Source organism: Dendroctonus ponderosae, unplaced genomic scaffold (genome assembly GCF_020466585.1).
Source record: "Dendroctonus ponderosae isolate FM_Combo_2020 unplaced genomic scaffold, Dpon_F_20191213v2 Dpon_F_20191213_4, whole genome shotgun sequence".
Lineage (NCBI taxonomy): Eukaryota > Metazoa > Arthropoda > Insecta > Coleoptera > Curculionidae > Dendroctonus > Dendroctonus ponderosae.
Window position 1 is genome coordinate 15295147 of NW_026018611.1, and position 16717 is coordinate 15311863.

The window sequence follows — 16717 nt, forward strand, 5'->3', positions numbered from 1 at the left end:
TACATGGAATATATTTAGAATTTGGAGTAGAATTTAGAAATGTATTAATATATAAGGTGTTTCATTTGAAATAAGCAACTTGATACCTACTTCCCGTATAATCGAATGTTTGGCCATATTGAGAATATTTCAAATCGCTTGCACCCAATGACTTCGGCAGACTGTTCAATTTTAAAATTTCTCCTAATTATGGTTTGCCAGCTATCGGTTGCGGCGGTTCCTGGTGGAATACCCTGTATAGAGATCTGTAAAAAATAAACTCATCAAATGATATGTATGTAGAAACTTCATTGTTCAGACTTTTGTAAGCAGTGCTAAATGAGTCGCAGAATTGCACTCAAATTTCTCCATGCTAATTCGGTCAACCGGAATTTTATCGTGCGTTCTCCTATTCCGTTTATTTCTAGATGCTTAGTAACAGTCAGAGCATTTGCAAAGCTCCAAAGTTGCGCATTTAAAAATAAAAAAATAACACTGCAATAAAAATGTCACAGGCCGTGGATAATTTTTAAACGAGAGTAAAAAAACAGTACGATTGTAGTAGGTCTAGTGCGAGTTTCTACTCTGAAACTTCGTTTTCCATCGTTTATCGCTAACATTGTGAGGTGGAAGCAACGCGAAAAAACAGTTTTAATCTTTATAAAAGTGTTGAATGTGGTTTAGTTCCGTAATTCACTTTATTTAGTGTGTTTTCAGTACAAAATTTTCCGGTTTGGTCGGATTCCACTGGCACCTCCTTATTTATAGTTTTGGTAAGTTTCTGGTTTATGGATCGTTTGTTAATAAGTTTCTGAATGTTTATTAAATGTTTCTATGTGTGTCAACAAACCAATCGACGTAGATCGTGAGGGAAAGTTATATTTAAAAATCTTCATTTATACTTAGGCTTTACTGTACGATTCCAATTGATACAACAGAGCATGATATCTTGTGTTATGTGCTTTGCTGAATTGTTATCTCTACAATGATTTTTTTAAAATTTTCCATTCTATTTTCGAAGTACAGAAAATAGACCTCCGCCCACCACTTCCCAATCTCATGTGGGATTTATGACATTTAATTAGTTTGTGGGTATTCACTTCCAGCTAAGTAGAATATTATTCGTTTGTGACTCGTATTAAAGTTACCATTTATAGAAACTAGCCAGGTGTATGTAAAGAGAATGAAAGTTTTTACTTCAACGGAAATTGGCAAACGTTGCCTTAAATGTAAATCTATTCTTAGCCTCCAAACTTCCATCTGTTCATTATGTTTTACTGATATGTGGGTTCCATTATCTACATACAGAATCTATTGATTCTAGATTCTGGAAATATGACTTTTTTTAATGTGCAAGACTGGAATGAAGACTGACGAAGCGAGAGTTAGACTTCAATAAAGAAAAGCTGGTACTGGTTGCTTGATAGAAATTGGTGGACTTGTTGCTAAAGCTAAACTTGCTTCACTTAGCCAATAGTTTATTTAGAAATTTGATTTCTCCAAAGAATGAATTATCAAGATATATTGATATTTAATCTCAACGAAGTAAAATTTGTGCAAATATTTTTGATCAGTTCAAACATTGATATATTTTTCGCATAACTTACCTATATTACATAGATAAAATACAGATTTTAAGAATTTAATCATTGCAGATGACATTTTGAAAATTAATGTGATCCTACAAAAAATAGAACATATTGATGGGTTTGGAACCGATAGACGAATACTTGAGTAAACAACCGTTTTAATGGTAAACAATCGACAAAAAATTATCGGATTTACTCCAACTAACTAACCCGCTACGGAGCCTGGTATTTATAATCTATATACCAAGGCTTCTAGTCAGGCGGAGAATGTTCTCGAACAGCACAACAATACAGTCCTAACCTAAATTGTTGCAGAATATTCGCTCGGTGGTAGAACTTCCGGACCCAACATTTCCTCCCTTACCAAAGAGGACGGACTCTTATATAAGTTCGAACAAACTACAAATAAATATAAAATGGAAATATCTACCCGAAAAACACAATCACTCACTATATCCAAAGAGCCCCGAAGATGCAAACTCGCCGTTTACAACCAAAGTGTAGAACAGGTGATGACCTTTAAATATCTTGGAGCAAACATCACGAGTAACGGGAATCTAAAGGAGGAAGTAAGGAATCAAACATCAAAAGCCGCTCTAATATCGGGGTACTTGCGAGACATCATCTGGAGAAACAAGCACATGAGTATAGGGAGTAGTCAGAATCTACAAAACTTGCGTGAGACCAGTGATGGCATACGCCGCAGAAACAAGAGCGGAAAACACAACAAACAAACGCTTACTAAGAACAACGGAAATGCGAGTCCTAAGATCCATAACAGGACACACACTATACGATATGAAAAGGAGTGAAGAAATTAGAGATACCTGTAAGGTTTCGGATGTTGTAAGATGGACCAGAGCAAGGAGAAGAGCGTGGAGAGACCATGTAGAGAGAATGGCCGACGACCGAATGGCAAAAATCGCCAAAAACCAAAAACCTAACAGCTCAAGACTATCAGGAAGACCACCGAAGCGATGGTACGAAAGCTGGACATTAGCATCCCAGGACTAGGAAGTTGAAGAAAAACACAGGACTCTGAGTCCTAACGTACGAGGAAGAAGAAGAAGACCAAAGAGGAGTGCCTCGGTCGGTTGCTTCGGTACCCGGCCAGAGCACAGTAGTTGACCTATACTGGCTTCACGGGCGTTCTCGGCCTTCTTCCGGAGTGCTTGGCGGTGTGTCAAATTCCTCTTTGGTATCGCTCGGTCCCGGAGCGACTGAGTGGGCTGAATCAGGTTCACTCTAGTTGTCCAGGTTGTCGTCCAATATCATGACGAAAGTCGCACGGTGTTTCCAGATTTGGTTGTAGTGTAGAGCCAGGATTTGGTCTCAAACATACACTTGTGCCATTGTGTTACCGATCAATTTTCCATTCCATATTTCCATATTTCCGCCATGACTTCCTCCCCTACTTCGAAGTCGCGATGTTGCGCACCGTGATGTCCGTCGAACTGAGCCTTCATTTTGCGTCGTTCGTCGGACAAGTCGCACTTCTTCGTGCTATCGGTTTCTAAAGGTCCAGGGAAGTCCGGGTTTATCGTTCAAAGAAAACTTTGACTGGCGATTTTTATTCCAGGGGTCTGTACTATCCGCTCGGTTAGACTATTGGACTGCGGCATACGTGGAGCACATCTCAGGTGAACCACAGATCACAGAGGTTATAGATTGGAAGCGGCCATATACGCCTGCAGAATGCTATTTGCTGCTTATCTCAGCGGCTGCAATCAAAACTAATCTCTAATTTCTACTACTTGTAGAAGAAATCTTCTTTATCGATTGGGTTCACATCAAAATTTAGCGGGGTATTTGATTTTAGTTTATGACCTCTGTGATTTCCGTTGCAGTTTCAATAACATTTCAAGCATTTCATCATGCTCCTTAATTGTGATGTTTATGATAGGGCTTCAATTAACATCACAATTAAAGGGCAATATGAGATACTCGAAATGTTATTGAAACTTTAACGGAAATCACAAAGTTCGTAAAGTGAATTCAAATCGCCTGCTAAAATTGTGTTCGTTTGAAAACTAGGGCAAATTGGGAAAATAAAGCACATGAATTTATCTTTACAATAGGTATTTATTATACTAAAAAACCTAGAGATGTAATTTATATTGAGATTACATGAGTTAGATCGTGTAGTGCTTCAACAAAATTTGAAATAAGTTTTATTCACATTAAATAATAAATGTGTTGAACAAATATGCAGAAGTGTTGATATAAGTATCCAATTATTACCTGCTATTTACGTTCAGTTGGTACCTGATGGTTGTTTTTGTCATCGTTTTTTTTGTTATCGATGAAGTTTAGGAAATACTCTCTTACAGAGCTGGTATTCTGGCGCACTGGGTTCTGTGTGGCTCCAGCCAAGCTGTTTATTCACTAAAACTCCTTTGGTCTTAGCGTCCAGCCTTGGACTGCCGCTATTTCTGTTCTTTTATTGTATATTTTCTGTACAGGCCATATCTTGGAGTGAAGTGATGCAAAATTATTTCGGGTCAAGCTTTCAACACAACACAACACTGGGAACGGCTGGTATCTGGCTACCTTATATTCAGTTGTTGTAAAACTCAAATAAACTTGACAGTTATCTAGAGATCACAGAATTCCGTACATAACACTTAGTCATTCTTCGAGCCACGTTATGCTCCATCATTGTAAAACAAAGATAAATATCACAGTTATCAAACTAGTTTGCTTCAGTATCAAAATGCTTATGATTGCAAATTGAAAACATTGATAAACTGAAAGATTGAAAATTGACGGAATAATCTTAACTGTAAAATACTGTATGTTCAGAGTCCTCTTATGGACATATGTACAAAACCAACGCATGCAAACAATCAGAAGATCCTCTGGATTTTTGGCCGACGTCTCTCTGTGGTTGCATTCAGCAAAATCATTTTGGCGGGAAATCAAAACTTTGGGATTTGATGTTGCCTTTGCACGCCTTATGCTGGGAAGGCCGAATTTCAGAAGAAACACGCACCAATTTTGGAAGGTCGATGGTCTAATATCTATACATAATAATAGATTTCAAATTCCGAAAATTTCAAATACGAAACATGAACATAAACGGCATAGATTAAGAGTGAAATAGATAGCACCCACTCCACTGTTAATCACCCAGCTGATCAGCAGCCAAAATCTGCAGTTAACGCATGCGCATTAATGGGATCGTATTCCTACGTTTAGCTCCTAACCTAAGCTTTAGTCCTAACCTAAGATGTTCTAGAATACTCGCTCGGCGGTAGTATTTTCGGACTGAACACAAATAATCCAGATAAACAAATGCTTCATAACGCAGAGTAAAGAGGTATTGTGACAAACCAGCGCATTCTTGATTTTTAAATTTTCCATCAGTTTTATATTGTTAATACCCAAGTGTGCGGCGCAATAACTCAGTTCAGTTCCAGGTAAAATTACTTATAAAAAATGAGGTTACTTTTTTTTGTTGTAGGAGGGTCTTGTGCTGCATGAGTATGAAGAACAGAGGAGCTGGCACACTGAGTGGTGTTCCTTCTACATCAACTGCTGCTGCAGCTTTACTAGAAAATGAAAGTAATAAGCCTAAGGATGAAATAATTAAACTTTTTTTTGATAGTACTGATTCAGGAATATCACGTGGTATATATCAAGAAGAATGTGGTTGCATGTCTATTCGACCCCAAACCAGTAATGATGATTCTAATAGAGGTTTTGATTCAAGCAAACCTCAAGGTTTTGCAGAACATTTGAGTCTAATCTTACGAAAAACTCCCACTATTCTTGGACCATCAAAACCAGAATTCTGGCCTAATTTTATTTTAGGATCACTTTATACAATACCTCAGTTTCCTAATATTAAAAAAGATATTTATACTAAAGTTGAAAAAATAGATGTTTTAACACCCCAGGGCCATAATACGGTTAATACCAAAATTCTGAAAATTTGCTTTAAACAAAATGACCATACGCTAGTATTAAAAACGTTTATTGCTGAAGACCATAAAATAAATTCTAACAAAGGTTATACTGAAAACGATATGAAAAATTTTCGGAAAAATCTGATGTTGGAGGGTAGATATAGTCAGTCTGAACTAGACGCAATGTCAACAAAACTGGGTATAACACACAATTATCAAATAGTAGAAAGTATCTTTTATATAGCGACTGATCATTCACTCTCTGTAAAGGAATTATCGAAAACAAACAACAACTATCAGCATAAACCTCCTGGTTCTGGAGAGTTTCAGAAAATAGAATATACTGACATTGACTTAAAACATCTAGAAGATCTTGCGAGTAATAATATAGATAATGTTATGTTTGGCATAAAGACAATTTCCCAAGGATTGTTGCAAGTGTACAATTCATTGAAAATGCAAGACACATCCAAGAAGGGTAAATCCAAGTTTAAGAAAGAAAACAAATTTGGTTTTGAAATAAAATCAGAGGCTGCATTTCAGGGATTCTTATATGGAATTTTGTCTTTGAATTTTAAATATCATTATTACTTAGATATTTATGTAGAGCGTATTGCTGGAAAAGGTTACGCTGATTTAATATTACTCTCTCGTAAGGATAACAGTCACAATAAAAATTGGAGAGCAATTCCAATAGTTATAGAGTTTAAAGCAGATGAAACCTCTTCTGCTAGTGCTATTGATCAGGCAAAGGGTACCGGTTACCTTTATAATCTTAGTATGAGAACCATATCTGATCAAGCTGTAATTGTTGGGATTAATTCTAAGATTGATTCTGATGATGTTGATAAAGCTATCAATATTAAGAGAGAAAACATACCACAGCCTGAAGGATTAATTAATCCATTGATAAGAAATATGCATGATAGCACTAAAACTCATGCAAATATTAGAAGCAATATTGAAAAGGAATTAAAACATTTGTATTACTCTATTTCCAACTTAGCAATTAAAACTGATGACAATTATCTCAGCAGATTAATTTTAGGAGAATTTTTATCAGAAGATGGTGTAGAAAAGTTATATGTACATAACGCAGGGAATACAGTAACTACATTTGTTTTTCAAGCGAAAAATTCTAATGGATGGATAATGTTAAACTTAGTTGAAAGTAGCAATAATGGAAAATTTCAAGATGTAAATCTTGATAAAATTAAATTACCTAATAATGTGCAAATTAATAGTCTTACTAAAATTGATATAAAAGTAAATCATAATTCGAAATTAGGATGGTCACCAGATGAAAGAATAAGAACAGATGATAAAACTAAAGGTAAAGATGATAAAAAATTATATTTTTTCCAAAATATAGAAGTGTTTGATCATCGTGATGTATCAAGGTTTATAAAAATTCATGACTATAAAAAACTAACTTCTACATTAAGAATAGCAAACTTTTTCTCTCGAGGTAACATCAATACCGAACTAGAGGAATTATCCAAATCTCTAATATCTGTACAAGATATGGTCAATAGTGAGAGTGATTTTCAAGCTATATTACATGGAACGTTTTTTGGTAAACATGATCAACTCAAAACCATAAAAGTCCTACCAGAAGCAAATCCATCTAAATCAGGTCGAATTGATCTTTTAATATGTCGACGTGAGTACATGGGTTCTGATGTACCACAAGATGAGTATATTCTGATTATGGAACTGAAATATGCTAAAGATAAAAAGGATTCTGAAAATAAGCTTAATGACGCAAATAAACAAATACTTAAATATATAAGTAATTTAAAATCTATTACTGATTCACGCGCGATAATCCCTATTACACTTGTTTTTAATAAAGCGGCAAACATAGCTAAAGATGTTATAGAATATGAAGTACATGCCAATAAGGATATTTCGCATACTTCTAATCCACTATCTAATAGTCAAACACTGCAAGAGTTAGCAGATTATTTACAAAAATCTCATGATGATATATCTAGTTCTCAACTTGATAAGCAAACATTTGATGAGATAGAAAAGACTGTAAACGAGCTTGCTCAGATAATGGCTCAACCTGGTGCCAAAACATTTTTTGATAAAATAAATAAGACGCTACGCGAAATAGCACTATCTAACCTGGACACAAATAACCAAAATAGTGCCAATTTTGCTGACAAAAATAAAATAAATTTTCTCAAAAAGAGATTAAATGATTTGCTAGAACTGGTCAAAAACACACAACAATTTAATCCAATGACAGATTCACATAATCAACCATCTAATAAAAAACAGAAAATAGATAATCGAAGAACGAGATCATTAAATTACATAAAAGAATATCAAAACATATCTAATATGAAAATTAGTAATACAAGTTCATTAGTAGAAGGTGAATCTCATATTGTACTTAACCAAGAGAAAACAATAGATACAGAAAATAGCTCCTTTAATGTTGCATCTTCAGGGGTCAGTAGTAGGTTGCAGTTCTGGCCTATCAATTTAATGGAAAATCTAGGCATTCTAATTTCATCTATAGTATCTGTTAGTTGGATATCAGATATCATGAACTACAAGCCCTCAGAATCTTTATCATTATTACAAGCAGATCTACCAGTAAAACAGCATCCATCTCTTAACCAGTGTGAAACTGTACCAACATTGCTAAAGATGGGGGATCAATGGCTGAACAATACTGATATGAATGGTTTTCTGACCGTAGGTATATTGCTCGTGAGAAAATGGACAGGATGTAAACCACAATCTTCTGAACTATTATCGGATAATCAGGCAATAAGTAGACAACTGGATATTCAATCAGCTACTTTAGTAGATGCATTTCAAAAATTAGTGTTAAAACATGCTCGAAGTTGCGGAATTAGATCATGTATATCTGATAACTTTGAGGACAGTGCATTATATTGTAAAACTATACAACAAGTGCGTAACAAACTAGCTATAGGGAAAATCGCAGCGATTCCGCATTTGCTGTACCAACAATTAGTACAGAATAATATTAAAAAGGTATCATCAAAATCAACCCAGGCACAAGCTAATCAATTATTAGCTAGATTAGCTGATGATATACCTAATTTACAACAAAAATTCTTGGATTATGAACAGGAGTGCTTATCATATAGAAAACTTGCAGTGAAAACAATGGCTTCTCAAGTTTGTTGTAATAATATTAAACGGGCTAATGTTGGTATTCTTAGTCAAGCAATATCAAGTATGCAACAATCAGAACAACTTGCACAATTTCCAGCAGTAATGACAACTAAAAACAACTCAGAAGTTTTTACAAATTTAACTGGGGTACAAATGTAAAAGGGTGTCCGGAACAGAGGTGCCTTTGTAATTTTAAAAATTGATAAAATAATTAGCGAAGATTCAATTTACAGGGTGTCCGGAAATGGTGCGACCAACACTTAACGAGGCAACTCTACAGCAAACGTGAGTGTGACAAATTCCTATAATAGGTTTGCGAAAACCCAATAATACCGGATCTACCGGGCGAGAAAGTTAGCTTTTAAAAAAGATTTTTTTAAATATATTTTTTTTGATAGTCATCCGATGGTTTTAAAATTTGGCACACTTATTATGCATGATAATTTGCATTATTAAACGAATGAAGGTGAATAGCACACAGGCTTCTCCACAATAAATTTATCGGACCCCCAATTTAAGAGGACACGCTCGTCATGTTTAGGGCACATCAGTAAGTACCAATCATCAGGAGCTAGAAGTGGTACAAATCTACTTAAGCAGAACTTAAACCAAGATAAAGATACCTTAAGTTGTAAGAAGTGGTTGTCTTTTTATAGAAGGGAGACTGTGAAACCCAAATTAAATTTATATAAGGGGAGAATCAATAGTATGATTTTCGTTGCTGCAGATTTGCCTCGTGGTGGTCGCACCTGGTTTTAAAGTTGAAATAGTATACGTAGGTCCTTATTTATAAACGATGCTCAAGCCTGAGTCGAGTCTCAAGTGACTTGGCTTCGATTGCGTTTTATAAACTATTATCGTTCTCAAGCCAGTGTTCACAGTTTTGCTTGCTGAAGTATCGGTCGACGGTGGCTTGAGTATTGCTTCTGCCCAGCCATTGGTCGAGATTTTTCGTCGAACCGTCAAACGGGTTTTAAGGTTATATTACTGTTTATGTTATGTTTTTACATTTTAATTTTTTTTATTTTACTATCGTATACAATATAAGAATGGACAGTATAAGGAAGTCAACGTGTTAGTAAAATATATATACGAGATGGAAAAAATCCTTTTGAGTTTTCTCGGATGTAGAATTTCGGAAAAGGTTTCGGTTTTCAACGGCCACTATTATTGAGTTGATCAATCGAAATAAAGTTTAAACGAACCATTATTGAAAGCGGATAATCGTGGATTAGCAATATCAAATATCACCCATTACTCAATTGCTGGTATGTTTAAGATTATATACAAGTAGTTTTCTATTCTAGAGATTATATGCAACAAGGAGCAAAGTTTCTATAATTACATGTCTATTTTCGTACATAAAGTGTATATTATATTGTAGCTTGTGTCCGGTGATCTTCGTTATATAAGTCAGGCTTTCAGCGATTCAGAAGACATATTTACATAATAACATTGACGACATCTTAGATTCGCCAAGTTCGCCAACAGTCCCAATATAAAATTACCAAATAAATACGAAAGTCTTTAAATTGCTATACTCGACCAATATTTCACCGAGAATTCACGAAGTACTGTTGATAAATAGTCTCTCTCGGTTAAGAACGATCTCAAACTTGGCGAAGCATGAGCTGAGTATCGGCTTGAGCATCGTTTATAAGTACGGGTCGTAGTGGTCCAGCTTGTAGTCAGTTGTTTCACTACAGTTTTTACAAAAGATGTACTATTCTCATTTTATCTAAATATTGGTTCTGGTCTAGTAGTAGTAGTAGTAGTAGTAGTAGTAGAAGTAGTAGTAGTATTGTGGGGGGACAGGATTGGTCCGGCGAAATGCCCCAAGGATGCATCTCCTAGTAGACGACCAGCAATGGCAGACTCCTAATACGCGATATGATGTTTCCTCCGCTATTACACATTGTGGACACACGGTGCTTTCAACAATTCCTAGTAGGTATAGGTATGTGTTCATGCTACAGTGGCCTGTCATGACCCCAACCAGAGTTCTCAGGGGCCAACGCCTCCTTGACATAAAAAATTTGGATGTTGGCTTGGCGTCACTTGTGGTTCCCCTTGGGCTGTGTCCACCTCTCTGTGATGGCTCTAAAACCCCACTCATTAAGAGCGCTTGCTACCTGTTATCTACACCAGGTTTTCTTGTTTTTGTTCTGCCACGTCCCAATCACTCCCTCTAATCCTTCTGTAACTTCCCTATCTGGGGCAACCTCGAGGATTGCATGTGATTCCGCCGGAAACACTATCCTCCAGCTTTCCAGCTAAAAGTGTGCTCCCCTGTTGGTGTCTTGCCAATACACGCATATACCAGACTATTCTGTAATGGACGCCCCTGGGTCGTCGGTGTACCAACATTGCACCTCCTTTCGGGCAGCCACTGTAATATTTTGCCAACTTTCTTTTGTTGGGATTTCCACCTTAAACTTCCATTCAAACCGAAGCCCGCTATCATGTGAGACCACCTTTGCACATAGGATTGGAAGATTCCGACACATGGCGCTCACTAGTTTTGTATGTCCCTGGCGTGGGTGGTTCTCATTCCTTGTAGAGCTGCATTGTATCCTCGCGAGTTCTGGTCTCAAGAAGCTTAATAAAATTTGTCAAGTCAAACTTAATCCAGAAAGCTATTATATGATAAGCTTACAGATAAGGATTTTCCAGTAGTATTTCTTGCAACTGATGGCGAGTATCGAATAGTAGCGAAAAGGAATGAAACTCATGGTTTAATTCAACACCCATATAAACCCAACACTGAGTTATACTCTAAGCAGCAGCTTGGAATGGCCAAGTTATTATTTTATATGTTGCGTCAAAGTTTAACATAACTTGGTTTATACCAATAGCATTTTAGAAATATTGTCACATTTTATGTTAAATATTCTGACTTTTATTTATATCACAATTACTTGCTTTAATAATTTCTCTACTATTTCAAATTGTCATGGATAAGGTACTCGCTTATCAAACCTATAGCTCCTTAGATGTGCTGATTTTGGGCTTAGTAATTACTAGTATTTTTGAGGTATTCTTTAAGGCATTACGAGAATATCAATATATCCATATATAGGCACGTATAGATATTGTACTCGTCATTAAATTGGTAAAACATTTACTTCCTTTACCTTTACTCTATTTTAAGAACCGGCAAGTTGATGCATTAGTAGCACGTGCACGTCAACTAGATAGTATTAGAGAGTTTCTCAGTGGTTCTCTATTGACTTTGCTCATTGATATTAGCTTTATGAGCATATTTTTTTTAGTAAAATTTATTTTATTGCCTAAATTAACTATCATAGTAGTAGTTTCCATTCCTTTTTATGTAATTATGGCTTGGCGTGTTACTAATCCATTACAAGCTAGGTTTGAAACGCAATGTCAGTAAAATGATGTTAATACTGCTTTTCTAACAGAGAGCATTGCTGGAGCTGAAGCAGTAAAAAGCCTAGAAATAGAGTCACGCTTAGCAAGACGCTGAGTAATTCCAACTAGAGATTTAGTTGATGCTAGCTATCGTACTCAAATACTTGTAACTAGCATCCTCATTGTATGGTATGGTGCTGAGTCTGTTATTTACCTTAATTATCTGAATGAACCTGAAATTACTCTTCGTCAATCAATCGCATTTAATATGTCCACTTCAGCATTTTTCTGGGCATTTAGCTAAATTAGTTGAGAAATGGGGACAATTTGGGCAGGCACAAATAGCAGGGGAATTAAGATTATCAATTGAACAAGAAGCATTAGGTATACCATAACAATAAGGCGCATAAAAACAAGCTGCTGTAGTCATCGAGAAAAAACTGGAAAAGTTGAGAAGCAGCGCTATACAGGATTCTGCTGACACCAAAGACACAATGAATAAAAAGTATTCAGCAGACAACGCACTTAAACGCCTTAGAGAACAGTCAGATAGTTTCGAAACACTTACGATTATGCAAAAACCGACAGTTTAAGTCAGGTATCTGCTGCTAATGAGAAAAGCAAGTCCAAGATGGAGGTAAATTTGTTCAGGAGGAGTTTGAATTTAGACAGTCTATCTGAACCGTTAAAGTTTTTCAAAACATTAGCGATGAAATAAGTCAGGAAGTTAAATCGGTTAGAAGAAATTTGAAGCTAGATCTAAACCGACAACCGTGCGACAAAGTGGGTCGGCTTCAGAACAGCCAGCAGGCCCAAGTAGGAAGGCTTAAATGATTTGCAAAATAGTAATGAAAATCGAAATTCCTTGACAACTACCGATGATGGCTCGACCTTTCTCTCTCCTACTAATGATTATATGACTTCGGTTATTGATAGAATCAGAAGAAAAAGCTTCTACACTAGATTCAACGAAAAGAACCGCGCCGACCCAGCTTTGCAAACACTTACAAAGGCCTTAATCTGCATGGAAGAGATCATAGGAGAGAGTATTCAAATCCTGAGTGTAGCTCGTTTTATTGGAGACATACCGAAGCCCAAGCGCTCCTAGCAGGTTGGTAAATTATTTTTAGTGTTACGTTATTGAAATATTGGACTTTCCAGAACCAGTTTTTCATCGTATATTTCCTAACATAATCCAGCACCCAGATGGTTGCAGTGCCTCTGTCCTAAATGATTACTGGAAAGTTCCAGGCGGTCAGCAAAACTTGACTCAATTTTCTCAGAATGTTCCGGGATCGCATTAGAGTTTAACAAGTATGATTCACTTTATTTTAGTATTTTAATTAAAACTTCTTTTTAAAGAGTTCAAAATTAAATATTAACGTTATTCCCTTGCGTATTTCTCTCAAATTGGGGTTTTGCATTGACCGATATTTGTCTTTTTAGAATGTTTTATTACGAACTGATAATGATTGCTCTTGTCGATATATGAATTTGTGCTCAAAACTTAATGTTGAAACTATTACCAATTGGAAATCCCACGAAACATTTACGATAAAGCGGAATACCAAAATGGAAGTATTTCGTAACTTTTATATTAATAAAATTATAAAATATTATGCGTGTACAGGGTGTCCTGTAAACGTTACTTCGTTACTTGACTGGTAAAAGGTTCATCTTTTTTTAAAGCCTTTTGAAAGAAATTTACACTTTTTAAATCGATCATAACTGACATCAGTTAATTAATAGTCCGTGCTATTACGCTTATGAAATAATAAGTAGCAAATACCCTTTTTATTCGAATGAATCAAAAAGTGCCATTTTTCGATCAGAAGCGATAATAAAAAAAGCACTTTTCTTTACTGTTCATTTGTTTTACTTTACCGCACTTTTACGCACATGTGCGTAAAAGTAAATGTGACAAATTAAACCTGTCAGTGTCATTATATTTTTTAAGGTATTTTCATTAAAAAGTAATCGATATTCTTTTTAAATTAATAACATTGGTTTATCAAAAACTATTAATTATAATTTAAAGTTTACTTACAATTTGTAAATTATAACTTTGTTACAAGTTCAGTCTCAAAGTCGTTCAAATGGTTCTATTTTTCTGCGCTCGCCGATGTTGCCACAAGCAAAACGCGATTTTTTTAAATAGCACAAATTTCATGCAAAATGTGCAATTTATTTATTTATTTAACAACATACAGTGAAAACAGCACTTGCATTTTTAACACTCATTGTTCCACTTGTAAATGCGTACAAAAGTACGCTTTTGAAAAATGACAAACGTCCAAGCGTGACAATTTCAAAAATGACATTGATATCAGATTTCAAATATGAAGTTAATGCTTTTTATTTTTGGCTATTCATATTTATTATAACTCATGATTCGTGTTATGTTTTTCATTCGAATAAAATGTTGTTCAATACGAAGGCGAAAATCCGTTTTACGAACTCCTGACGAATTGACACCCGAGACGAAGTCGAGTTGTGTAACGCCGTCGCTGTCGCTGCGTCGAAAAACAACACTTTCGCCCGAAAACGACCATTAAGTATTTTCCTTAAAAAGTAACTGACATGCTTTTTTAATTAATTCCGTAAGTTTATCTACAACTATTGATTCGAATTTAAAGTTTACTTGGAATTTGTAAATTATAACTTTGTTACAAGTTCAGTCCCAAAGTCGATCTACTTTTCTACACTCGCCGATGTTGCCACACAAAAAGCACGATATTTTTAAATATGGCGCAAATGTCATGCAAAAATGCAACTTATTCGAACACCATCCGTGAAAGCAGCACTTCGGGTGTATATGGTTACAAAAGTACGCTTTTGAAAAATTACAAACCTCAAAACGAGACAATTTCACGAACGACATTAACATCAGATTTAAAATATGAAGTTGATGCCTTTAATTTTTGGCTATTCTTATTTATTATAACTCATGATTCGTTTTATGTCTTCTATTCGAATGAAAAATGTTGTTCGATACGAGGGCGAAAATATGTTTTTCGAACTACTGACCGATTGATGCCCCAGACTTCGTCTCGGGTGTCAAACGCTGTCGTGGTTCGAAAAACCACACTTTTCGCCCTTATATCGAAAACTGCTATTGTATTTTAGTTTACCCCAAAGTTCTTCACAAGATTTTTTTTGGCAAAACCTTCAATTTAATTCATATTCCTTATATCTTATATTTCATTCCATCCTACTGCTGCTTTTGAATTACGACGATTCCCGAAACTCAAATACAAATAAAATATTTTGTCCATTTTCTGACTTGCCCGAGATTGATCTTTCATCATGCGAAGTATTGTAGAAGGTTTACGAGACACCCTGTATATAAGCTATGGAATAACACTCAATAAACCATGTTGACAAAAACTGATGATAAATTATCAACGATTCTTTGACTTATGATACCTTTTTTAATAAATCTCATTGCACATCTACTGTTAAGGACCGTTTACACGCTCAAGATGTTTACGCAAATCGGTTTGCACAATCCCGATCGCACAATAAAATCGTTGCGTGTAAACGCAGGTTTGAAGTCTGTGTATGCCGAAAAATTTGGCTTGAGTAAAATCTATCCTGACAGAAAATCCACTTGATATCGGAGCATTGGCTTGAGCGTCTTAACCGATGTTCAATCTTATGATATTATGGGTGTTGAATGAAATATTTCTAGCGCGTATGGGGTTCTCTTTTTAATATTGTTCTTATCTGACTTTAAGGTACTTATTTCCTAATATTACCGTTTATTCCACATATTATCAAATTTCTTATTGATTTAAATAATTGGATTAACAGATAATTTTGTTCAGAACGCCACTGTAAATATGAGCTTGAAATTGCCTACATATCTTCGCAGTTTTTCAAATGACCTATGCACCCTGTAACATAAAATCTTGGGGTAAATAGAAAAACAAAGCCATAAATTTGGATTTGGAAAAGGGATTCATACAGAGGTACGGCGTGCATTGGTGACACCTCTTGTACCACCAGCGGACAAGTGAATGCTAACAAATCAAAAAAAATGTGTTGTTTCCGGCGCCAGTCCCCATCCCATGCAAAAATATTACCTAATTTTTGGGAAAATTTTAGTCTGTTTTTAGATGTACACACTTAAGCGTCAGTTATATTCAATTTGTGAGAAACGCAAAGCGTACCATACTCATTCTTCGACAACACAAAATTTCAAAATAATTTAGTTAGTTCTTCGCCCAAATTTTCCATCCTGTTGTCAACAAATACAGTTTTGCTCAAATCTGGCTTGTGCAATCCAGTTTGTGCAGATGGCTTGAGCATGTAAACCAACTTTTAGACTAACAAGTTCGACTGTTTAGATTATGGCATTATGTATTTTTTAGGTCATTCGTACCGAAATATTCCCGGCTCCTATCAAACGAACAGTAGCAGAATTGCAAGACTCAGTACAATTGCCAAAAGTTTATATGCTGGATCTGATAATAACTTAGATTAAACATGTTCTACCTCAATTCCTAGGCGGTAAGTGAAATCACCGATTTAAAAATAAACTAAGAGGTTTCAAAAAACCTGAATATAATATTATTTTAACACGAATTCAGTCCGTATATTCGCCGCCAAAGACTAGACAGAGGCTCGGTTTTATCACACTATTCTACAGACAGGCCGTCTTCAATTATCCAGTCTTCTACCGCTTCCGAACCTATTTAGGCTATT

General features: G+C 35.5%; 1 protein-coding gene across 2 annotated transcripts; it reads left to right on the top strand.

The window, feature by feature from the left end:
* The first annotated feature begins 341 nt into the window (after positions 1-341).
* On the top strand, positions 342-13199 carry LOC109541289. 2 transcript variants are annotated; one of them, XM_048665711.1, is made up of 4 exons: positions 342-752; positions 5032-5132; positions 5176-13121; positions 13172-13199. In XM_048665711.1, the coding sequence occupies exon 3, from the start codon at positions 5225-5227 to the stop codon at positions 8795-8797; it is 3573 nt and encodes a 1190-aa protein (XP_048521668.1). In that variant the 5' UTR covers positions 342-752; positions 5032-5132; positions 5176-5224; the 3' UTR covers positions 8798-13121; positions 13172-13199. The 2 variants fall into 2 exon arrangements, with proteins under 2 accessions (XP_048521668.1, XP_019765667.1); XM_019910108.2 differs by having other exon boundaries at positions 5032-13121.
* The last annotated feature ends 3518 nt before the right edge of the window (positions 13200-16717 follow it).